The following is a 25265-nucleotide window of genomic DNA, read 5'->3' as shown; positions in this document are numbered from 1 at the left end:
TATTCCGCTGTGATAGCTGTATCTTAGGGTATGCTTCATAGTGAAGCTATGGAAACTTTCATATTCTTAAGTTTTAGTTTAGTTGAAAGTTATCTCCGTTTACAACCTAAATTCTAACAAAGTGGCAACAACATGAATCCACTACCAATGTTTCCCCATCAACATAACTCTAAAAGATTCCTATCTTATTCCCCCAACCTTTACTATATAGAAATTAGCAGTAATGACTTATGTACTAAAGGGACAGTCAACACTAAAATTGTTTTTGTTTAAAAAGTTAGATAACGCATTTACCTCCCATTCCCGAGCTTTGCACAACCAACATTGTTATATTAATATACTTTATAACCTTTTAAACCTCTAAATTTCTGACTGTTTCTAAGCCACCAAAGACAGCCTCTGATCACATGCTTTTTTTTTTTTTTTTTTTAGCTTTTCACAACAGGGGAGTGCTATGTGAGCCACATAACTAACATTGTGCTATAACATAGCAAGCTGCCAAGCACTCCCTCCTTTTACCATTATTCTCTTTATTCAAGACAGGAACATATATAAAAACAAAAAACAAGAACACATTTACAGAAACAGCGTTTATTTTTAAACTGTACACCAATGTTTCCATTATAAATAAGGACTTCAACAGTTCATTAACACATCCGGGGGCATGTCCTTAAATTGTGCATCAAGCAAGCAGATCAACTCAATCTTGAATTCATTTCTGCACAGGATCACAGATCACGTAAGGAGCTAAGAAGAAAAAACAAAACACACAATTAAAGAGCTTATGTATTATTGGAGAAAAAGAAAAAAAAGTTGAGCTACTCTTGATAAATGATCAACAGTGATATGAACAAGATCAATTCCAATGAATTACTATGACTAGTACAGTTCGACAAATATATTTAAAAATTAGGAGCCAGAAAGAATATTTAGGAGCCAGACATTCTTTTAGGAGCCAAACAGTGGTAGTTATATATAGATATATGGAGAATAACTCAAAATATTAGAAGCCAGGGGCTCCCTGGCTCCTGGGTTTGTCGAGCCCTGGACTAGTATTTTATATTTTTGTCTTAGTTACTTGAGAAAACATGGAAATAAGTAAAAGCTTACAAGTATTTCTTTCATGTAATTAGCAAGAGTCCATGAGCTAGTGACGTATGGGATATACATTCCTACCAGGAGGGGCAAAGTTTCCCAAACCTTAAAAAGCCTATAAATACACCACACCCACAATTCAGTTTTACAAACTTTGCCTCCCATGGAGGTGGTGAAGTAAGTTTGTGCTAGATTCTACGTTGATATGCGCTTCGCAGCAGGCTGAAGCCCGGTTTTCCTCTCAGAGTGCAGTGAATGTCAGAGGGATGTGAAGAGAGTATTGCCTATTTGAATACAATGGTCTTCCTCTAGGGGATCTATTTAATAGGTTCTCTGTTATCGGTCGTAGAGATTTCTTCTCCTACCTCCCTTTTCAGATCGACGATATACTCTTATATACCATTACCTCTACCGATTCTCGTTTCAGTACTGGTTTGGCTATCTACTTTATGTAGATGAGTGTCTTGGGGTAAATCTTATTTTATTTGTGACACTCTAAGCTATGGTTGGGCACTTATATGTAAAGTTCTAAATATATGTCTTTAAACTTATATTTGCCATGATTCAGGATAATCAGTATTCCTTCATTTAGACTGTCAGTTTCATTATTTGGGATAATGCATATGAATAAATATTTTTTTTTCTTACCTTGAAAATTTTCAATTGACTTTTTTTTTTTTCCCTGCGGGCTGTTAGGCTCGCGGGAGCAGAAAATGCTTCAATTTATTGCGTAATTTTTGGCGCAAAATTTTGTCATTTCCGGCGCCGTAGTTGACGCCGGAAGTTTGTTCGTAGTTACGTTTTTTTTTACGCATGTGTGTTGAGACTTTTTTTGCTCCAAAAAATGTGGGCGTCTTTTTTTGCGTCAGAGGATGTGGTGTCATACCTGGCGCCAAAAAATATGGGCGTTGTACTTGGCGCCAATAATGTGGGCGTCATACTTGTTCCACTTTTTCTCTCATTATTTAAGTCTCACTTTTTTGTTGCTTCTGGTTTCTTGAGGCTTGTTTATTTTGCATTTTTCCCATTCCTGAAACTGTCATTTAAGGAATTTGATCATTTTGCTTTATATGTTTTTTTCTATTACATATTGCAAGATATTCAAACACTGAGGGATTCCTGTTGACTGATATCAGTCCTACCAAAGCTAAGTTCATTTATTTTAATGTTATGAATGTTTATCTTTAGCTATGGTTTGTAATAAGTTATCTTTTACATGCAGAATCCAATAGTATTTATGCTTTATATATTGCTATTCTTTTTATATCTTATGTAAAGATATACTGATTCTATTTTAAAGGCTTTGTCTGACATCCCGCCTTCTAATAAAATTTTTAGGTCTTTTTCAAACTTCTTTTTTAGTTGATGAAGTTTCAAATGACCAACAACATAATGAATTATCCTTCTCTGATGGTGTTTTTTCTCCTTCAGAATTTTTCTTCATCAGATATTGACACTAACAAATCTACTTTATTTTTTAATAGAGTACATTTGTTCTTTGTTCAAAAGGTGTTGATTATTTTGGATTTTGAAGTAACTAGTTTTTTTATTTTAAAAACAAGCTAACATTTAAATTCTGCTTATTTATCTTCTGTGGTTTCTTCAGGGTTTTTTTTCCAGTTCCTGATACTAGGGAATGGAATAGGCTGAGAATTTTCTTTTAGTCCTTCTTTAAGGTTTTTAAATTGTATTCTTTGCCGGCAGTTAGTTTTCAGTTTTAAGGAAAGATTCCCCAAGTTAATGGGGCTGTCTCTACTCTTGCTAAATATACTATTATTCTTATAGCAAATAGTATTTATTTATTTTTTCTTTTAGATGGTCGTATCTTATTTAAGGAAAATTATTTTCAGGTACTTTTCTTAGACCTGTAATTTATTTGGCTGATGTTGCAATTGCTTCATCTTTCTGGTTGGATACTTTAAGATCAAGTATCGGATTATGATATGTTTAGCATTGTTAAAAGGACAAAATCTACTACTTATTTGAAGTTCAGACTAAGTGCTATTGCATTGTCTTGTTATCTTGCATTTGTTGATTGTGCAAGTCCAGTGTGTTGACTGGTCCTTTAACTTGATTAACATGCTAATAATTTCATTTGTGTTGTCATTTTATTAAATATTTTCGCAAATGAGGTTTAATCTATGTCTTTAGCTATTTTAGCTAGAAGAACTTTGTGATTTCAATCATGGAATGCTAATTTGATTTCTAAAATCCATATTTCTTTTTTCCAAGATAATCAATTATTTGGTTCATAATTGGATTAAATTCTTTAACTGTTACTCTGGGCTTCAAGATTGAGTTCTAAGACTAAAACTTTAAGCTTATATTAGTTTTCTGTTCTTACTAAGGAACGGAATCCTGAATTCTTCCCCAAGTAACAGGTTTATAATTGGAAGTTTTTTCCTTCATTCAATTAAGCCTTTTAAAAGTTCAAAGTCAGCTCCCCAAATTTGCATGTAGGTGCGGTTCTTATTCCAGCTTGGCTGGTAAGGGGCAGGTTAAGACTTCTTTGAAATTTGTTTGGTTCTATTCGGTCCAAACTTCTTAGACTTTGGGTACAGAATAGGTTTCAGAGTAAAACCGTCTGTGAGAAGTCTTTTTTCTCTATCATATTCCAGTAAGACTAACACTTTCCTGAAGTGTGTTTCAGACCTATATGTTTTGGGTACTGGTGAAGTGCAGTTGGTCACCCGTTGGGGCTCAAGCGCTGCTCAGACCTGGAGTTTTCTGGGGTATTTATTCCAGTTTCTTTTTAGGAACTGGGTTTTGGGGTTTTATTCAAGACTATTCATGGTTCCAAAGATAGAAAATCTTTTTGAACTGTCATATAAGTGTACCATCTTTTAGAATGGTATTTATATGGTCTATTCTGCCTTTTTGGTCAGTGATGGCATTATTTGTTTACAATAGATACAATAGATGCATATCTTCATTTTCTGTTTTCATTCGGATTATTTTTATTTTCTGAGATTCTCTTTTTTTGACAAGCATTACCAATTTGTTGCTTTTCCTTCTGATCTAGCGACAGCTCTAAGAATCTTTTCAAGGTTCTCAGTGTTCCTTATTTGGACGGTATCGTGGTACTGGCTCAGTCTTTTCGTTCTGCGGAATCTCATGCGATTCAACTTTGTTGTTTCTTCAAGACATGGTTAGAGGATCTTTTTATCAAAAGCTCCTTGATTTCTCAAACAAGGGTCACCTTTTTTAGGTTTCCAAATAGATTGTGTCAATGTTTTTGTCTCTAACAGACAAGTGACAAGTTTATTGGGTTCCGTTTGTCGGAACCTTCAGTCTCTATTATTTCCTTCAAGTTGCTATATATGCATGGAAGTTTTAGGTTTCATGGCTGCAGCATTGGATTCGATTCCCTTTGCTCATTTCATAGGAAACCTTTCCAGTTTTTTATGCTGAATAATGGTGCAGGGATTCTAGGATATCACTTTTTATATCTTTGAATCCTAATGTTTAACTATATTTGATTCGGTGGTTAAGATCACCATCATATAGTTCTACAGGTCTCTTTGGTTCTTTCAACCTGGACCATGATCTCTACAGATGCAAGTCTTTTAGGTTGGGAGGCTGTCTGAGGATCTCTGTCAGCACAAGGGGTTTGGAAATCTCCGGAGGCGTGATTACCATTTGATATTTTGGAACTCCGTGCATTCTTAGGGTTGTTCAGTTTGGTTTCTTTTTGAAGAAGAGACTTTTTTCAGACAGACAATGTCACAACTGTGGCGTATGTCAATCATCAGGGTGGGACTATCAGTCTTTAGGCTGTGACAGAAGTATCTCGGATATTTGCTTGGGCTAAATCCAGCTCCTATCTAATTTCTGTGGTCTTTTTCCCAGGTATAGACAATTGGGAAGCGGATTATCTCTGTTAATCAAGCTTTACATCTGGGAGAATGGTCTCTTTACCCAGATATGTTTTTCAATTTTTCAGATGTGAGGGCTTCCAGAAATAGATCTGATGGCATCTCATCTAAACAAGGAACTTCCCAGGGGCCTATTCAGGTCCTGGAATCCTCAGGCGGAAGTAGTGTATGCATTAACACTTCCTTGGAATTATCAATCTGCCTATATTTTTTCATCTCTGGTTCTTTTTAGAGTGATTTTCTAAATCAGAGACCAATCTTTGGTGTGGCTGGTGGCTCCAGCATGGCCACACAGGTTTTGGTATATGGTTCTTGTTCGGATGTCCAGTTGCCAATCTTGGTTACTTCCATTAAGGCCAGCCCTTATATCTTAACATTCGTTTTTTTCATCAGGAATTCAAATTATTAATTTGATGGTATGAAAATTTAACGCTTGGTACTTAGTCATAGAAGTTTCTCTGACTCAGTGATTAATACTATGTTGCAGGCTCGTAAATCTGTGTCTAGTAGGATTTATTATAGAGTTTGGAAGATTTACATCTCATGATGCTCTTCTTATGAATTCTCTTGGCATTCTTTAAGAATTCCTAGGATTTTATAGTTTCTTCATAAGGTTTTGTCTGCATGTTCCTTGAAAGGACAAATCTCTGCTTTTTCGGTGCTGTTTCACAGTAAGAATTGCTAAATCCTTCTGATATTGTTTTGTTCAGGCTTTGGTTCATATCAAGCCTGTCATTTAAGCCAATTTCTCCTCCTTGGAGTCTTATTTTGGTTCTGAAGGCTTTACAGGCTCTTCTGTTTGAGCATATGCTTTCTTTGGACATTACTTTCATGGAAAGTATTGTTCTTTTTAGACATCTCTTCAGCTAGAACAGTTTTTTGAATTATCTGTTCTTTCTTGTGAATCTCCTTTTTCTGATTTTTCATCAGGATAAGGTCGTTTTTGCTGTCCTCATTTCAATTTTTACCTAAAGTTGTGAATTCTAACAACATTAGTAGAGGAATTATTGTCCCTTCCTTGTGTCCTAATCCTAAGAATTCTTTGGTAAGATTCTTACATTCTTTGGATGTGGTAAGAGTTTTGAAATATGTTGAAGCTACTCAATATGTTGAAGCTACTCAGATTTCAGACAGACTTCTACTCTATTTGTTATATTTTCTGGTTTTAGGAAAGGTTTTGATTCATCATGCTTATTTGGAGTCTGGTTAATCCCCGCCTCGGCTCATTCTACTAGGTCAGTTTCTACTTCCTGGACTTTTAAGAATGAAGCTTCTGTTGATCAGATTTGCAAAGCAATGACTTGGCCTTCTTTGCATACTTTTACTAAATTCTACCATTTTGATGTTTTCTCTTCTTCAGAAGCAGCTTTTGGTAGAATGGTACTTCAGGCAGCTGTTTCAGTTTGATTCTTCTGCTTATATTTCAGGTTTTTTCATTATAAAAATTGAAACTTTTGATTTGGGTAGTGGATTCATTTTTTCAGCGGAATTGGCTGTCTTTATTTTATCCCTCCCTCTCTAGTGACTCTTGCGTGGAAGTTCCACATCTTGGGTATCTGCTATCCCATACGTCACTAGCTCATGGACTCTTGCTAATTACATGAAAGAAAACATAATTTATGTAAGAACTTACCTGATAAATTCATTTCTTTCATATTAGCAAGAGTCCATGAGGCCCACCCTTTTTGTGGTGGTTATGATTTTTTTGTATAAAGCACAATTATTCCAATTCCTTATTTTTGATGCTTTCGCTCCTTTCTTATCACCCCACTTCTTGGCTATTCATTAAACTGAATTGTGGGTGTGGTGAGGGGTGTATTTATAGGCATTTTAAGGTTTGGGAAACTTTGCCCCTCCTGGTAGGAATGTATATCCCATACGTCACTAGCTCATGGACTCTTGCTAATATGAAAGAAATGAATTTATCAGGTAAGTTCTTACATAAATTATGTTATTCTATTCAGATACTACGCTTTGTTATTTTTTTTAGTATTGGAAATATTGTGGTAGCCTAAATGATAATAGTATTAGTAAAGCTTAAAAAAGGGACAGTTTAGCCAAAAATGTCTTTAATTTGTTCCCAATGATCCATTTTACCTGCTGGAGTGTATTAAATTGTTTATAAATAGCTCTTTTTTTTTATTGATGCACAATATACTGTATATAATACATACATTCTTCTTACTTTTGGACATTTCCATTCAATAGCATACAACATAATTTAGCATCACATTTTTAAATGGCTTATACAAGATATCATTTACAGTAGTTACATATTTTTTCTTAATTTTCCTTTCCTCTCTTGTTCCTATCATTCACTACATTCTCTTAAACCTTCTTCCCTTCTCTTGTCATTCCTAATCAGCACATTTCTATGTGCTCATAGATGTATTTGTTGTTATTTATGCATAACATGTTGAGGAACAACACAAAAATAATAAAATAAATAAAACATATATAAATAAATATTACCCCTCCTTCCCCCCTCTCATATTCCCTCAATTATTTATATTGCCAATTACTCCTTCATTATTCTGTTTGTATAAATGGTTTTAACAATTATTTTTGTGTCTGTCTCTAAAGTTAAACATTTCCCATTTTTGAAAAAAAGTCTTAGAATTTTCTGTCTTAAATTGTGAGTGTACTTGGTCCATCTGTAGTTGTACTTTTACTTCATTAATTAGCTATTTCAATTTAAATTTCCTTCACGGATTTCCATGCCTTCAGAATCAGCTTCTTGCTAATAAGAATGATCATATTCAGGAACCAAAGGTTGTTTCCTTCCTCTGTGAAATTACTAAGAAAAAATATTTTTTATTATTAAATTTAATCCTTCCTAAAATTTGGGAGCCCCAGTATTCTATTTTACCCCAGAATTTGCAGCTGTAGGGACAGTTTTAAAACATGTGTATAATATTAGCCCTAGAGAATGAACATTTTTACATTTAGTCTCAATATCCTCACTTCACCTAGCCATAACCATAGGTGTTATATAAATTTGATGTAAAATTTTGAATTGCTGTTCTCTTTTGTTGCTAGACGACAGTTTTTCTACCTTCCTGAACTATTATTTTATCAATTCGCTATTACATTTAACTTATTTTAGTAAATTCCATTTAAGTAAAACTACATTCATAGTGCTCTCACTTCCTGTGCTTATACATAAATTATAGAGATATGTAATAGAGTATCGTTTGTTTAAAAAACAATGGATTCACTGAGTGCCATTGGGTAATCAAGTCCGAGAAGCCCGTTATTTCCCTGCAGTAGTTTATTATTTGAAAGTATGCTAGAAAGTCTATTTGTTAAATTAAATTCTAATTTACATTCTTCAAACGATTTTACCGTTATATAATCATTCTCTAGAATTTGGAAGATATATTCCAAACTTGAAATGTTTTTTGAGGTTGTTCCAACTTTAAACTCAGGATTCCCTTGAATTGGTAGGTATCGGGAGAACCTAAATTCAATATTCAATAGTTTGCAACTTCTATGCCAGGCAATTAACGGGTCTTTTAAAATGTCAATATATGTTTAAACCATTTGGAAGATTTTAAATTTTAACATGAGGGAGAGCTTTTAAATCATAATGGGGCTACCATACCAATTTCTAACTCCGCCAATGTAAAGTGGTCTATTCCTAATAGCCAATCTTTAATAATTTTATTCGAAAAGGTCGTTATACACTTCTATATTGAGTACTGCTAATCCTAGTTCGCTTTTTTTTTCCTCCATACATAGACTTGAGCCTGACCCTAATTTTCCTACCCCCCCCCCCCCCCCCCATATAAAAAGGTGTTAATACTTTTATTCAATAATTGTCTCTTTTCTTTTCAACAGTAGAGGAACGGTTTGGTTAAAATGATTTGTTTTCCTAAACTTTTATATATACTTCAAACTAATTCTTCCACTTAAATTAAGTAGTAAATTCTTCCATCTCTTCAGCTCCTCTGCTAGTTGATGTATTATTGGTGTGTAATTAAAATCATACAATTTTTTGGAACCTACAGATATTTTTATTCCCAAATACACTAGAAAATCACGAACTTCTTTAAAGTCTGATTGAAGTGGGCTTTTTTTTTTACCTAGCCACATTATTTCTGATTTCGATGTATTTATTTTATACCCGGAAAAATGTGCCGAATGCATTTATTAGCTTCATAACACTAGTATAAAATGATCTATAAAACAAAATTAAATCGTCCGCATACAATGCTAATTTTTATTTCCATTTTTCCCAATTTGACTTATTTCTCTTAGTGCTATAGCAAGGGTTCAATAGCTATATTAAAAAGTATTGGTGAAATTGGGGCACCTTGTCTTGTGCCCCTATATAACTTAAAGGTAGATGTCTGCATAGAATTTATAATAAACAAGGCAGCTGGATTTGAATATATAAGTTTAATAATTTGTAAAATATTACCAGTAAACCCAAATTTCTCCATTGAAGTAAATAGATGGTTCTAGACTATGGAGATGAATGCTTTTTGTGCATCTAATGAGAGCACAGCTTTATCATCTTTACCCTTTAACTAACCCCTTTTTTTGCGATTGCGAGGCTATTACTAAAAATTTCCTTAGGTTAGTAGTTATTAACCTGCCATTAATAAACCCAGACTAATCTTTATGTATTATAGATTGTAAAGAGGGTTGTATCCCATTTGCCAGTATCTTTGTCAATATTTTATAATCCGAATTTAATAAGGATATCGGTCTATAGGAGTCCATTGACTCTGGGTCCTTTCCAGATTTTAACAATAATATTATTTTAGACTCTGCAAAATATTCTGATTGTTTTTCCTTTTGTTATAAAGTAATTATAGAGTTTAGTTAGGATAGTACTTATGTTCTGTACCAAGATTTTATAGAATTAAATTTGGAAATGAGTCTGGTCCAGCTGCTTTGATCAGGGAAAGTTTATTAATTACTCTTGTTACCTCCTCCTCCAAAATTGGGCTATTTATTTTCTAGTTGATCAATTGTTAATTTATTCAAGTCGAGGTCATTCCAAAAGTCCTCCTCATTACTAACACCAAATGATATATTTGTATAGATCTTTTTGAAGTAGTTTAAAAATTGTGTGCTAATATCATTAAAGGGACACTCAGATCAAATTAAACTTTCATGATTCAGATACAGCATGTAATTTTAAATAACTTTCCAATTTACTTCCATAAAAAAAAAAAAAAAATGCACATTTTATATTTACACTTTGAGTCACCAGCTCCTACTAAGCATGTGCAAAAATTCATTGACTATACGTATATGCATTTGTGATTGGCTGATTGCTATCACATGGTACAGAGGGAGTGGAAATATACATAACTTTGAAATTTGTTGGAAAAAAAAAAAAATCTACTTATTTGAAATTCAGAGTAAATGCTATTGTATTGTCTTGTTATCTTGCATTTGTTAATTATGCAAATCTACTGTGTTTACTGGTCCTTTAATCTCAGTATATCCGTTACTATTATTCCTAATGGCTGGGATAATTCCTTTATTTCATTGCTGTTATACTAACGTGGCTAGATATTTACCTGACTTATTTCCAAAACAATGGAATTTGCTCCTCCTCTTAATATATATTTTTCTTCCTCGAATCATAAAAGGATCCCTTATCTTCTTTGCCTCTACATACTTGTTCCAGTTTCCCAGACTATATTTGGTATAAGTATTCAATTGTTTTGTTATTTGCATTTACTGCAATTCTCTTTTTTTTTTAAAGCTTAAATAGGCCAGTATTTCTCCCTTTAAGACTGCCTTAGAGGCCTCCCAAAAATATCTCAATTCTATTTAAATAATGCATATTGTCCTTTTTGTAATGAAGCCATTTGTCTAGCATAACATTTCTAAATGTATTATTATTATTATATAAGTAATTTGCGAATCTAAGGATATTTCAATATTGTTCTTTCCTACTGTCCTTAACTTCCAGTAAAATTGGTGAATGATCCGATAGTGTTAATGGTAATATTTTTGTTGAGGGGATGTTATTTAGGGTTTGAAATTAGAAACATGTCAATCCTAGACTGTTTTGTGAGCTTTTGATTAGCACGTATATTCTCTGCCTGTCAGATTATGTAGTCTCCAAACATCGTTTAATTTAAGATTAGCAAGCAAGTTTGTCAGGGTTTTAGTTTCTTTAGCATTTTGTTTATTAATTATCCTATTACTATTCCTCCCCGGTGGTCGAGATCCATCTATTGTTGAGTTACGTACCAAATTAAAATCCCTGGCCACCACCATTTTTTTTTTTTATTGGTGTATTCAAGCAACTTATTCTGGATATCTTCCCAGAAACGGTTGTCCTTAATATTAGGGCCATAAATATTACATAATCTATACCCTGTATTTGTATCTAATATTATTTATCTCTCCCCTTTATCTATGATGGATTTGCTGAGTTCGTAATCTAAATTTGTTTTTCAGTCTTTTTGCGCATGATGTAAATATTACCTCCTTTACCCAACCCCATTTCAATTTCTCTGATTCTTTAGCATTTAAATGCAACTCCTGAATCAAAGCTATATCTACTTTAAGACTTGCTAAGTGTTTTAAAACCGTTTTCCCATTTTATTGGAGATGTAAATCCCCCAGCATTCCATGATGCAAATCTTAATGTCATTCCACAATTTTTAGGACAGTTCCTCTTACCATGCTGCATAACCAAAAAAGTCTTGACTAAAGGGTAAGGGGGAGAGAGAGAGATGCAAGGAGGAGAGGGGGGGGCTGAAAGAGAAGGGGAGAACACAAATAAAAATGTGTTCCTTGCTTTAAAATACATCTTCCTTTTAATATCCGACTTAAAAAACAGAAAAATTAAATACAAAAACACAAATTCTCAACTATGCAACTTTTCCGGAACATAAAATGAATTATACTTCTATTTTTCTTCCCCGCCCAGAAATTGTGATTTCTTGGACAGTTTTAAATATTAAATGTACCCTTTTCCGTTTTTAAACAAATTTTTGCTGGATATATTAATCTGACTTCCCTGCCTTCCTGGTACAGATTGGTGCTAATCTTTAACTAGTAGTCTCGCTTGAGAAGTCCTGAAATAGTAATATTTTTTTCCCCATCTATAATCAAGTTTTCTTGCTTTCTATATGCTTACATAATTTTTTAACTTGTCCTGGAAATTTAGTACCTTAAATATAGCTGGTCTGTTGACTTGGTTAACTCTACGATCTTTTCTTTCAGGTCCTATTCTGTGGGCTCTCTCTATTGCTATTGGGGTTTCGGATTCTGGAATTTTTAATAGTTTGGGTAATTGCATAGATGCAAATTGTACTTAAAGGGACATAGAACATACAATTTTAAACAACTTACTTCAGTTAATTTTTTTTTGTTTTCTTGTTATCCTATGTTGAAAAGCAGTAAAGTAAACTTACGAGTGTGCACGTGTGAAGCTCTATATGGCAGCAGTTTTGCAACAATGTTATACATTAGCAGGAGCACTAGATGGCAGCACTATTTCCTGTCATGTAGTGCTTCAGGCATGTGCACGCTACCTAGGTATCCCTTCAACAAAGAACATGAGAAGTAAATTGAAAACTTTAAAAATGGTATTCTCTATTTGAATAATGAAATAACATTTTGGGTTTAATGTCCCTTTAACCCCCATATTCCTTAGATTCTGGGAGACCTATAATCCTCACATTATTCCTCCTTGAGTGATTCTCCTGATCCTCAAATTTTTGTTGCAGATCTTTAACTTTTTTTTTTATTTTTTTTATTTTTTATCTAGGGCAGCAATGGTTTTGTCTGCTTCAATCTTCCTTTCCTCCAAATCTGAAATTCTTTGTTCTTTGAGGGCTACCCGTGTCACTAACCGTTTAATATCATTGGAAACAATCTCCAAGCTATCCTGTAGTGCATTCAATTTTGGAATAAACATTTGTTTAAATAAATCTTTGTTCCCTTGTGATAGAACAGTTTCTTTATTGCTTAAAGTGAAGGTCAATTTTGATTAATTAGTGCCCGGTTTGTAATAATCCTATTAAAAACAAGGGCACTGATTTATTGCAGCCATAATACTCTGCCATCCACGTCTCTCTTGACAGCTTAGTGTCCGAGAATCATAGTGGATAGAGAAACGACCATCTTCTCTCCCACGGAAGGCATTCTGAAAAAGATTAAAGAGTTACAGATTCCGCAGTGGATGGGAACATATTTCGCTATGCACGATCCCTATGATACTGCTCCAATGAACACTGCTATCCTATTTGAAGATAGTCAGACACAGGACGTACTGTCTGCACTAAAAACCCTTATTCTTCCAGCATTTACTAGACTAGAAACAGCCATGCAGCGCCTACTGACTGAGACGCGGGCTCATAGGTCTCCATCTTTGCTGGCTGAGCACTATCATTTCCCAGAAGTTTCGCAACACGAGGATGCTATCCCGGCTGAGACACAGATGCTTGCGGGACCAGAGCAGGACAGACAAGAATCGGCCGCTGCCGCAGGGTCCTTTACAAAAACAGGACCATCTATTGCCTTCAGAAGGCAAGTAACAGTTCTGGGTCGCATGAGGAGATTATATCATGGAGGACGGCACCTCCGGCAGAGGGATGGAACCCTGCAAGGAACGGATATGGCTTCACCCTCCCTACACATGCGACTCCCATACTATCAGCTTACTCGAACTCATGAGCCTTCTAATACTCCATACAGATCAGTAGCTGCACATAGTGCCAGATATAACCGCTGCATAGCCAAAGCTAAAAACAAGCTCAAACAACCAGCCAGTAATCCAGGAGCAGACAGGTTTGCTCACACACGGATCCCTCTGACAGACACCCTGGATTCTCTCCATGATCATCTATGCCGTGAGAGTTGGCAGATTGCCATTGTGGGGGGACCGCTGAATCCCCACTGTCCTACAAACAAGTTCAAGCAACCAGCCACTAATCCAGGAGCAGACAGGTCTGCTCACACACGGATCCCTCTGACCAACACCCTGGATTCTCTCCATGATCATCTGTGCCGTGAGAGTTGGCGGATTTCCATTGTGGGGGGACCGCTGAAACCTCACTGTCCTACAGGAATCGGCTAATGTGTAGATTTGTGGGGGCGATGCTGGTTGCACTGTACTGGGACATACAGGGTTAATTCTCATGAATGTAGTTTGACATACTTCTGCTGCAAATTATCACGCAATGTTTCTTGAGCATGCCTGCCCCTACCTCTGTAAACCATTTCTCGTCATGTCAGTCTAGGCAACATAGCTTGTAGCGGGTAGTGACTTTTATTAGTAAAGTTGCCTCCTAAATGTTCATATTTTATTATGTGTTTACCATTGTTTTGTTTCTAGTATTGCTTTGCTTATGCCCTTTTAGTTTGTTTACGTACTAGTTTAAAGATATAAACTGGAGAGTCATTGGTTCTTCTTCTTAGCCAAGCACCCACTTAGTACTGAGCATATTAACCATCTAGGTAGCATGATGTTTTCTCCGTGTGTAGTTCTATTTCCTTTCTTATGCAATAGGTTACGCTCTGCACTCAACCAAATATCACATTGGGTGAACTGGGATGTTAAAGCCTGATGTATACGCTGTTCTCTCCAGCATATAGATGTAGTATTTATTTGTCAGCACCTGATGATTTTTTCTAGAAAACACCACGAATATAAAAACAAAAAATTAGAGCAGCCTCTTATTATTTTGATTGGGTACAGCTCCAGAGCTAAACACTCTTAGAAATAATATCCCTCCTGGCCCTACACTCTATGAAAAATCTGCACCTAAAAATGCTGTGATGTTTAATGTACCCTCAGCTGGTTGCTATATATGAGGGAGACAATACACTCACTTCATAGTGCCTATCTGTGCCATGATATTTGTCATTGAACATATCTTATAATAACATCATGCTGTGTTTAATTCACTTCAACTCAGCATCATTGATTTTATTTTATACCCACTGTACTACCCATCCATCTATTGAAGACTCCCACAGCTACAACTCCTATTATTGCTGCCTTTTAACTCAACTAGTATGGTGTGTGGATGAATCTTTTATTGGTTCTATGTGTAGTTTTTAGCTGTTATTGTTATAGTTGTATTTGTTTTAGTTAGTTTAACCCCTTAATGACCACAGCACTTTTCCATTTTCTGTCCGTTTGGGACCAAGGCTATTTTTACATTTTTGAGACGTTTGTGTTTAGCTGTAATTTTCCTCTTACTCATTTACTGTACCCACACATATTATATACCGTTTTTCTCGCCATTAAATGGACTTTCTTAAGATACCATTATTTTCATCATATCTTATAATTTACTATAAAAAAATATATAAAATATGAGGAAAAAAATGGAAAAAAAAAACACACTTTTTCTAACTTTGACCCCCAAAATCTGTTACACATCTACAACCACCAAAAAACACCCATGCTAAATAGTTTCTAAATTTTGTCCTGATTTTAGAAATACCCAATGTTTACATGTTCTTTGCTTTTTTTGTAAACTATAGGACCATAAATACAAGTAGCACTTTGCTATTTCCAAACCATTTCTTTTCAAAATTAGCGACAGTTACATTAGAACACTGATATCTTTCAGGAATCTCTGAATAGCCATTGACATGTATATATTTTTTTTTAGAAGACATCCCAAAGTATTGATCTAGGCCCATTTTGGTATATTTCATGCCACCATTTCACCGCCAAATGCAATCAAATACAAAAAATCTTTCACTTTTCACAATTTTTTTCACAAACTTTTGGTTTCTAACTTAAATTATTTACAAACAGCTTGTGCAATTATGGCATAAATGGTTGTAAATTCTTCTCTGAGATCCCCTTTGTTCAGAAATAGCAGACATATATGACTTTGGCGTTGCTTTTTGGTAATTAGAAGGCCGCTAAATGCCACTGCGCACCACACGTGTATTATGCCCAGCAGTGAAGGGGTTAATTAGGGAGCATGTAGGGAGCTTTTTGGGGTAGTTTTAGCTTTAGTGTAGTGTAGTAGACAACCCCAAGTATTGATCTAGGCCAATTTTGGTATATTTGATGCCACCATTTCACCGCCAAATGCGATCAAATTAAAAAAAACGTAAATTTTTTTCTCAATTTTAGGTTTCTCACTGAAATTATTTACAAACAACTTGTGCAATTATGGCACAAATGGTTGTAAATGCTTCTCTGGGATCCCCTTTGTTCAGAAATAGACATATATGGCTTTGGCATTGCTTTTTGGTAATTAGAAGGCCTCTAAATGCCGGTGCGCATCACACGTGTATTATGGCTAGCAGTGAAGGGGTTAATTATGTAGCTTGTAGGGAGCTTGCAGGGTTAATTTTAGCTTTAGTGTAGAGCTCAGCCTCCCACCTGAAACATCAGACCCCCTGATCCCTCCCAAACAGCTCTCTTCCCTCCCCCACCCCACAATTGTCCCCACCATCTTAAGTACTGGCAGAAACTCTGCCAGTACTAAAATAAAAAGGTATTTGGCCCTTTTTTAAAAATAAAAAAAAAGCATATTTACATATGCTTATGTGTAGGATCCCCCCTTAGACCCCAACCTCACTGATCCCCAACCAAACAGCTCTCTAACCCTTCCCCTCTGCCTTAATGGGCGCCATCTTGGGTACTGGCAGCTGTCTGCCAGTACCCAGTTTTGTAAAAAAAAAAATGTGCCTTTTTTTTTTTAAATGCCCTTTTCTGTAGTGTAGCTTTCCCCCCCCCCACCAAGACCAACCCCCAACCCCTTCCAGGTCCCTTAGATTACATTTTTAATAATTACATTTATTTATTTTTAGCTTTTAACTTTTTTTTTTTTCTGTAGTGTAGCGGTTCCCACCCGCTCCCGCCCGCCACCCCCCCCCGTGCACGCGCCCCCGTAGATCCCGCCCCCCTCCACTTCACACAGAGCACCGATGGCCGCCCACCCGCCAACGATAACCCACAAACGATGTCCGGTGCAGAGAGTTGTATCGGATGGCCAAGGGGGGTTATTGCAGGATGCCTCCATATCGAGGCATCACTGCAATAACCGGAAAGCAGCTGGAAGCGAGCAGGATCGCTTCCAGCTGCTTTCCAGACCAAGGACGTACGCCACACGTCCTCGGTCATTAAGTGTATTTTTTTTGAGGACGTGTGGCGTACGTCCTTGGTCCTTAAGGGGTTAAAAAAAATATATGAGAAAATCACTGTAACAAGAAGATATGCATAGCTTACATTTTTAATTGACGTTTGCGATGTAGTCAACTATACTGTATATGCCTTATCTGGATTGAGAGCTAAAACGCTGTATGTTCCCTCAGCAAGATATAAGCACCAACATGATATCAAGGTCATTAAAGAGCCCCCACTGAGACTATTGTGACACATGGGGTTGCAATGCTGGCTTGCTGAAATTATATTTTGTAACTACTGTCTTGATTATGTCTGTATTATGTGCTTGCTTATACTCATGCTCTCAATCTGTATGTTATTATTTCTCAATAAAAAGAATTTAAAAAAAAAAAAAAAAAAAAAAAAAAAACAAGGGCACTTTAATTCATCAAAATAGACATATCACTTCTTTTCTTCAAAAAACTTACCTTTTAATCCTGGCAGCCGCTGCAGCGATTCCCCCGGCCGTCAGAAGCCTCTGCAGACGTCAGAAATGACGAATCCGGCTTCCTCCAATCACGGCTCCCCCCCCCCGGGGGAATCTTGGCCTGAAGCAACGCAGTGATTGGAGGAAACCGGATTTGTCATTTTCGACCCGCGAAGACTGCTTGCGACGGGCGGAGGAAGTGCTGGAGCGGCTGCCAGGATTAAAAGGTAAGTTTTTGAAGAAAACATGTGAAATGTCAATTTTGATGAATTAAAGTGCACTTGTTTTTAATAGGATTATTAAAAACCGGGCACTAATTCATCAAAATTGACCTTCACTTTAATTCTACAACTGATTCATTAGACATTTTATTCCTTCTCTCGATTTTTAATCATGTTACCCGCCATTGCTGCAGATTTATTTTTTGCAGTACTAAAAAGGGACAGTCAACACAAAATTTGACCAAAGTCATTCCTATAAAATTGCAAATGCTTATTATTGCAAACTATAGCAGCCTGCCCCCTATCCTATTTCGTCATCAGCATCATCAGAAGGGGTAAGTTTCAAACAGGAACTGAAAATACCACATCATTATCCTAGCCGTTTCATATTTGCGGCGCAAATGGCACACTGGTCTGCCGCAAATATAAAACGGCTAGGATAATGATGTGGTATTTTCAGTTCCCGTTTAAAACTTACCCCTTCAGTAAAATTGGTGCATTGCGTATGCGTCAAATACAGGAACGTGTACGATCACAAAGTAACTTTGATTACAGCCACATGACTATGGTGGTGAAATGGGGGGGGGAGTGGCAGGCGGACATTTTAAACAGGCAGAGGGGCAAAAAGTAAGTCCTATTACTTGTAAACGATATATGTTACACAATTGGGCTATAGTTGGCAAAAAGGGTTTGCAACTTTATAGGAATGACTTAGGACAAATTTTGGGTTGACTGTCTCTAATATATTTCTCCATACAGAGAGAAAAAAAAAAAAAAAAAATAGTTAATAGTTTGCTATAATCTCTCCTAATAGATATTATAGGGCGTTTTCTCAAGATTTCTGGGTGTAACACACAAAAGGTGGAAAAAGAATACGTTTTAGAAAGTTGACAGTTCTTTTCAACAAAATTGTTGAGAAGAAGAAAAAAAAAAAAAAAAAAAAAAAAAAAAAAAAGTGAGAGAAGGATTTGTTATAGTCCCCAATAATGGAGATTAGAAAGTATTCGCTCAAAATTTGTGAGTTAAATAGTGCTTTTGACCCGACCAAGAAATTAATAAAATGTCAGTCTGAGAAATTAAGAGGTTGAAAAGTAAATTTTCAAAAATTTTGAATGTGTGTTCTTAATATTCAACTATATCCCCTCCACAAATAGCTCCTTAGTCTTTATATTGGCATTTGAAAGAGATTCAGCCTGTTGTATCCATATCAATACTGAAGGTTTATATACCAAGGTTGTAGGCTATTGAGAAACTATGTAAACGCAGGCAAAAAAAAAAAAAAAAAAAAAAAAGGGTGGTGGAAGAGATAGAAATTGAAAATTTTCAAGCTTTAAGTATTGTACAGAAACAGATATGTTCTGCTTGCAAGCTTAGCCTATTTTGATGGGCTGTAGCTTCAAAGAGCAAATCCAGCTATTTCTTTTGCAAAAAGCAGCATAAATTAGCAATTTCTCATACATTCTATACACTGCAGCTGGTACAGCATGTCATGTAAAACACATTCAGGGAATAACTATTTTGTCCCTTTAACCCCTTTGTAGGTCAGAGGGGATCACAATCCATTGTCGTCCTATCTGGCTGGCAGACAGCTGCCAACTTCATACAAATTATGAACACAAAACGCTAGGAAAGAAAAGTAAAATTCAAGGAGTCTATTTTAAAGCTTGATAAATACAAGAAGCTAAAGATTCTAATTTTACTAAACAACTTAAAATATAATAAAAATATCAAGTGGATAAGAGTGGTCTTCTGATGCATTACTCACCATATGGCATATAGCAGGTCTCACACATACCAATTTATTTCTCTTCCTTAAATTTTCCATTTACATATGGGACATAGTCAAGAAATAGCCTCCAGTCAGTGGCCCAGATTAGTCCTACTCCTCCAACTGTACCCCATGTGGCTAGAATTGGAGCCCTGCAATAAAGAGTGTTGTTAGAGGGACCAGAATAAGAAATCCCAGGTTATGAAAGAACACTGAATAAATGCTGTAATGTTAAATAATAATCACCCTCCTTACCAAATAATCTGGAAACCCCAGACTCGAGTACCCCCCCCCCCTTACTTCCCAATCTGAGGAGTACAGCTAATAAGCAGCTGCATCATCATCTCCTACTCAATGCAGTGATGGGTCAAGCTCACTGGTTTTTGAACCTGTCCTCAGGCCTACCTAAAAGGCCACATTTTGAGGCTATCTTAACTGAAGCACAGGTGAAATAATCAGCTGATTAGTAACCATGGTTATTTTACCTGCTCTCATCCAAGGTAAGCCTGAAAACCTGGCCTGTTGGGGAGGCCTGAGGACAGCTTTAAAAAAAACAGTGGACTAGCTGCATGAGAGGCCCATTATTTTATATCCCTAATAGGCAATGAGAACACCATTAGCTTTAATAGGAGCAGTAAGTTAGTTAAAGGGACAGCTAAACCTAAATATTTCTTTCCTTTAATTTGTTTCCAATAATCCATTTTACCTGCTGAAGTGTATTAAATTGTTTACCTTCATATAAGCATTTGAAATAGCCAATTTTACCTGTAGTATCCCCACCTATAGGGACATGAAACCCCAAAAAATTATTTTTTAGGTAGAACATACAATTTTAAACAACTTTACAGTTTACTTCTATTATAAAATATAAAAAAGGAGCAGCAATGCACTACTGGTTTCTAACTGAACACATAGGTGAGCCAATGACAATCGAGATAGATATATATCCAGAAAGAGTGCACTTACCAGGGTTTTTGACACAATTTATTCCTCAAATGTCAAAAGCCCTGGTGAGTGCACTCTTTCTGGATATTGTGTATACTTTCTGGTGCAACCCCGGCGATAATTTCTTGGATTCTGGAGTGCATGTCTATTTGGTGAGATAGATTATATATCACACACAGCCAATCAGCAGCTAAAACCTAGGAAGTAAATTGGAAAGTTGATTAAAATTGTATTCTCCATCTGAATCATGAATGTCCAATTGTGACTTTACTGTCCTTGTATAGGCTATAGAAAAGCTGTGTAAACATAGCTAGCAGAAGAAATGACACTCCCTGTGGGAGGTAAGAGATAATGTAATAAAATGTTAATTTCCAATTGTTCTCTCCAAGTAGTGAGATTTAGTATGCAGATAAAGATAAGGAAGCATGTGTGTACAAAAATTGATAAAAAGGTGGGGCGGAGCCAACTGTGAAGCCGAGCAGACGCAGGTATTGAGAGCTCCTGCTCTAACAACATAATAAAGTACACCAAAGGACTTTATAATTAGAGTTTTAGATAAGTAAATTGGACGTCAGCCTCATAGTTCTCATCGGAGCACCATCAAGATGCACATATGTAGTTTTGGAAAAAGTGGAGTTAGATTGATCTGCTGCGAACCGGACAACATACGGGTCTCCCCTTATCTCCTTGTAGTTTAGTAAGATGGAGAATACGTTACAAAGCCCCGTAGACAGTTTGGTCAGCCACTATATGACCCATCTTTTGGTCACGATCACGGAGAGCAGCCTTTGAAGAGGCGCAAAGTCGCCATTACAGCAGTGACGTCATGGACACCACAATCCCTGGGTGAAGGGCCTGCTATCTCTACAACCGCTATTAGAACAACTCCATATTAGGATCCATTTGCACCTAGACCCTGGACACTCATTTACCTTCTGGGGGCAGTTTTGATTCTCTAACCAATAGAGAAGATGGACTTCCAAATCAGAACTGCACTCTCTGCCCTGGAACTCCGCATGGAAGCTCAGTTTGACGATCTTATCCGACACCTCTCTCTTGCCTGGGAGGGCTTATCAGATGCTTCAGAGGGGGATCCTGACATAGCTGCTTGCCAACCGGCACAAGAACACAACCTGCAACACTTCCGTTTCCATAGCAGGATAGCGAATGAGACCAGAGGCACTCTGCCTACACTACTTGAGCAGCCTACCAAGATGGTTTCCCAGATCTCATCCCTCCTGACCCCAGAGAACTTCCCGCACGTTACCATGCAATGCGCAGCTGTTCACTCTGCTCTTGCCCCGAAGCAGCTGATCAGAGCGGAGCTAGAGAGAAACAGGTCTGCTGCCCACATCACTGCGGAAACTTACATGCTTAATTCCTGTAAAGGGGATGACTGGGGGATTTTCTGGAGCTACATGGGGAGGCCAGAAGATATGCTCTATATACCCTCCGCCATATTAGACCCGCTGGGCTCATCTTACAGCACTCCTGTTCCCTTCCTAATTGCGCCTCTACTTCTGGGGGTGAAAGCCTTAGCCCTTCAAATAGTTGCTCCTCCGGGACTGCAGGTTACTGGAGTAGGCTAAGCATCTTGAACACCATACATTCCGTTATCCTCAGCCCTAACCCTATGTATTAGGCATGTTAGTTCATCAGTCTGCCGTAACCAGTTCCTAACGTTACTATTGTGACTTTTGTTTTGGTTTTTAGAATGTTGCCTACCATTAAGATGTCATGAATAACTTTAGATGTACATTTATATTTAACCCTGTTATACTCACTATTCGTTGTAGGCTCATATGCTAATTTCTAAGCCTCTTATCACATGCTTAGTAAATCTCTTTTCAACACAAAGACAGAAAGTACACGTGGGCCATATAGATAGCACTGTTCAGGCACAGGGTTTTTTTTAAGATTTAGCACAAAATACTAAATTTAAGACAACAGATATTAAAACAGTCACAGTCATGTGATCAGGGGGTTGATGATAAAAGTAAATTGGAAAGTTGATTAAAATTAAAAGTCCTATCTGAATAATGAAAGTTTAATTTATACTAGACTGTCCCTTTAAGGGGGCAGAAGTTGCTTCTTTTGCCACTCGATTTCAGGTGACTTATGTGCCCAGCTCTCAAGCAATGTGTTGCTCAAGAGAAGGGGACGGCATTGCACAAGAAAGCTCTTGCGCAACATTACATTGACACATGTTGCAGCATCAAGTGGCAATTGGAGACTGACAGATTTTCTACTTGCGAATCTGTCCGCCTGCAATCATGTTAAATCTTACCATAAGTGTCTGTACAGCTCAGCTTGAGGAGAGAAAAAATAAAAGTAACACTCGAGCCTGGGGAAGCAGGATTTGCAGCTAAGATGGGGGTTAATAACTACTATGATTTAAGATAAAGGACCAATTTACTTTAAAGAAAAATCTAATGTAGGGTACTAGGACACCTGATCACTGAATTCCAGAAACAGCATACACAAAACAATGCTTTAAAGTCCTTGGCTGGCAACAATTTGCAGAATTAGTCATTTAAAACAAACCATTAAATACAGTGGAATTGCATTATAAAAAGACAATGCAAAAGCATTTTGAATTTCAAATGAGGATATTTTTTTTCAGAAAAATGTCAGTTTGTCCCATTTTCCTTTGCCCTTCATCATGTGACAGCCATCAGCCAATCATAAAATGAATATACTGTGAATTCATGCTCTGTAGAAAATGGTGCCTTCGAAAGTATAAATATAAAAAGAATTTGCACATTTAGATAATGGAAGTGGATTGGATATTATTTTTTTAAATTGAGTGCTCTGAATCATGAAGATTTCATTTTGACTTATGTTTCTTTAAAGTGATAAAAAAATAAAATAAAAAGGGTGACCTTCATTCACAAGTTAACAAAAAAAAAAAACACACACCTGTGTAGAAGGTAACTATATTGATGCAGCTTCACTGATTTTTTTTCAACAAGATGACGTTTCCACATTTTAGCCAATAGCCGTACTAGCATAATACAGTGTTTCTCAACCGCGATCTTCAAGTATCCCCAACAGGCCAGGCTTTCAAAGCTGAACCAGTGCACAGGTTAAGTATTCAACTAATCAGTAACACCATGGTTACAAACCTGCTCTCAGACATCTGCCGATTATTTTACCTATGCACTAGTTCAGCTACCATGAAAGCCTGGACTGTTGGGTGTACTTGAGGACTATGGTTGAAAAACACTGGCATATGGCTAGTACAGCTAATGGCTAAGAAGTGGAAACGAAACCACAATAAGGAAAAAAAAAAAAAAAAAAAAAAAAGACTTACCGTGGGCAGCCGGAGCCTCTTAGGATAGCAGTGAAGCTGCAGTGAAATAAAGGAACCTTCTACAGGTTTTTTTTTGGTAACTTGTGAATGAAGGTCACCTTTATTTTTAGCGCTGGTAAATCCTAATGTTTTTGAAACTCTAGGATTTATCATCACTTTTACTCCTTGGTCCCCAGTAACAGTTTTAACCATTATCTTCAAAAGGTGTTATAGCACAGATACCAGCACAGTATGCTACATTACCAGTCAGTGCAGCAATTAAGGAAACAGTATAGAAAGAAGAGAGTATGGGACACATGCTGCAGAAATGACACAGCTGTGACAGTACACACTAAAAATGCTTGTAATACAAAATTAGAAGGGTCAAAGGGAGTGTTATCAGACACTAGAAGCATTTTCTAAGACCGTGGCTTTTGATCTTTGTGAAGCCATATTTGCATTAGGTAGGTGTATTGAGAAAGGTAAAGAGTATAACGATAGAACGATGCCTCACAGAGTAGACAAAACCCTAGTACTTATTGGGGCAAATTCCAGATGCCTCCCTCAGAGAAGCCAGGGTAAAATTCGTAAATTGCAAACTAAACCTTTGCACAATCGTGTTTTAAAAAACGAGTTAGATTTCGCACATTTTAGCTTCAACATATTGTTACCCTTCATTTACACTTTTAAATGCAAGCTTTTAAAGACACAGTAAAGATCATAAAACCTATAGAACTGACATATTGAATGGGGTAATATCTTAACTAGAACTGATATGACTTATTTATTCATATCATAAACATAATTGCATAGGAATTAATGGGAAGGGGAGGGATCATAATTCACATAATATTCCGAATATTAACTATAGTCGTAATCACGAAATTATGATTTAAGATCATTACTGTATTAAATTCCCATCACAGTTTTGCTGGACGCACAAATTACCTATAAACTGCTATAAGTAACAAAACACCGTTAATGATTTTAGTACGCCCTACAAATAACCTCTCTTTAAACGAAGGCCACGGGGATTCTTATTTTTTTTTTTAACAAGCACTCGTTAAATGCTTTCAGAAAGCTCACCAATTCTTTGCCAACTGCTGATACCGAGGACCCAGCAACCTGCCGATCATGACTACAACATACAGTGTACAAATCACAATGTGACCCACAACTCTCGCAATAGGTTATATCAGCGGGAATACAAACATGGCGGCAAGAGGACCTCATTGCTGACTTTCAATGTGCCTGTCTTAATAAAATTTAAAAAAAATACACAAAATACGAACTAATTTTCAAATTAACTTGAAAGACCTAATCGTGGATAAATATAAGAAATAAGGGGGGAAATACATTCGGGCAATGTAAAGGACAGATCTGACCAAAGGGCACTTTAAAGAAGGGTCTGGCTGCAGACTGGACCTCCATGCTAGACAGGAAACATGTGACCTCCACCCAAAGGTTTTTTTTTTTGTCTGCTTTTTTTTCTCCAATCAACTTTAACGTAACAAACGAACCTAT

The 25265-nt window shown here is 36.5% G+C and overlaps 1 protein-coding gene across 1 annotated transcript; it reads right to left on the bottom strand.

Annotated features, from left to right (window-relative positions):
- Positions 1-575: 575 nt before the first annotated feature.
- Positions 576-24892, bottom strand: LOC128649694 (cytochrome b-c1 complex subunit 10). Its single transcript, XM_053703100.1, has 3 exons — positions 24828-24892; positions 19502-19656; positions 576-747 (listed from the first exon to the last, which is right to left on the bottom strand). Exons 1-2 carry the CDS (start codon positions 24875-24877, stop codon positions 19536-19538), a joined length of 171 nt encoding a protein of 56 aa, XP_053559075.1. The 5' UTR covers positions 24878-24892; the 3' UTR covers positions 576-747; positions 19502-19535.
- Positions 24893-25265: the final 373 nt, after the last annotated feature.

The sequence above is a fragment of the Bombina bombina genome, chromosome 2 (genome assembly GCF_027579735.1).
Source record: "Bombina bombina isolate aBomBom1 chromosome 2, aBomBom1.pri, whole genome shotgun sequence".
Classification (NCBI taxonomy): domain Eukaryota; kingdom Metazoa; phylum Chordata; class Amphibia; order Anura; family Bombinatoridae; genus Bombina; species Bombina bombina.
Note: the sequence above shows the minus strand (reverse complement) of the source record. Positions and strands in the feature narration are given on the sequence as shown.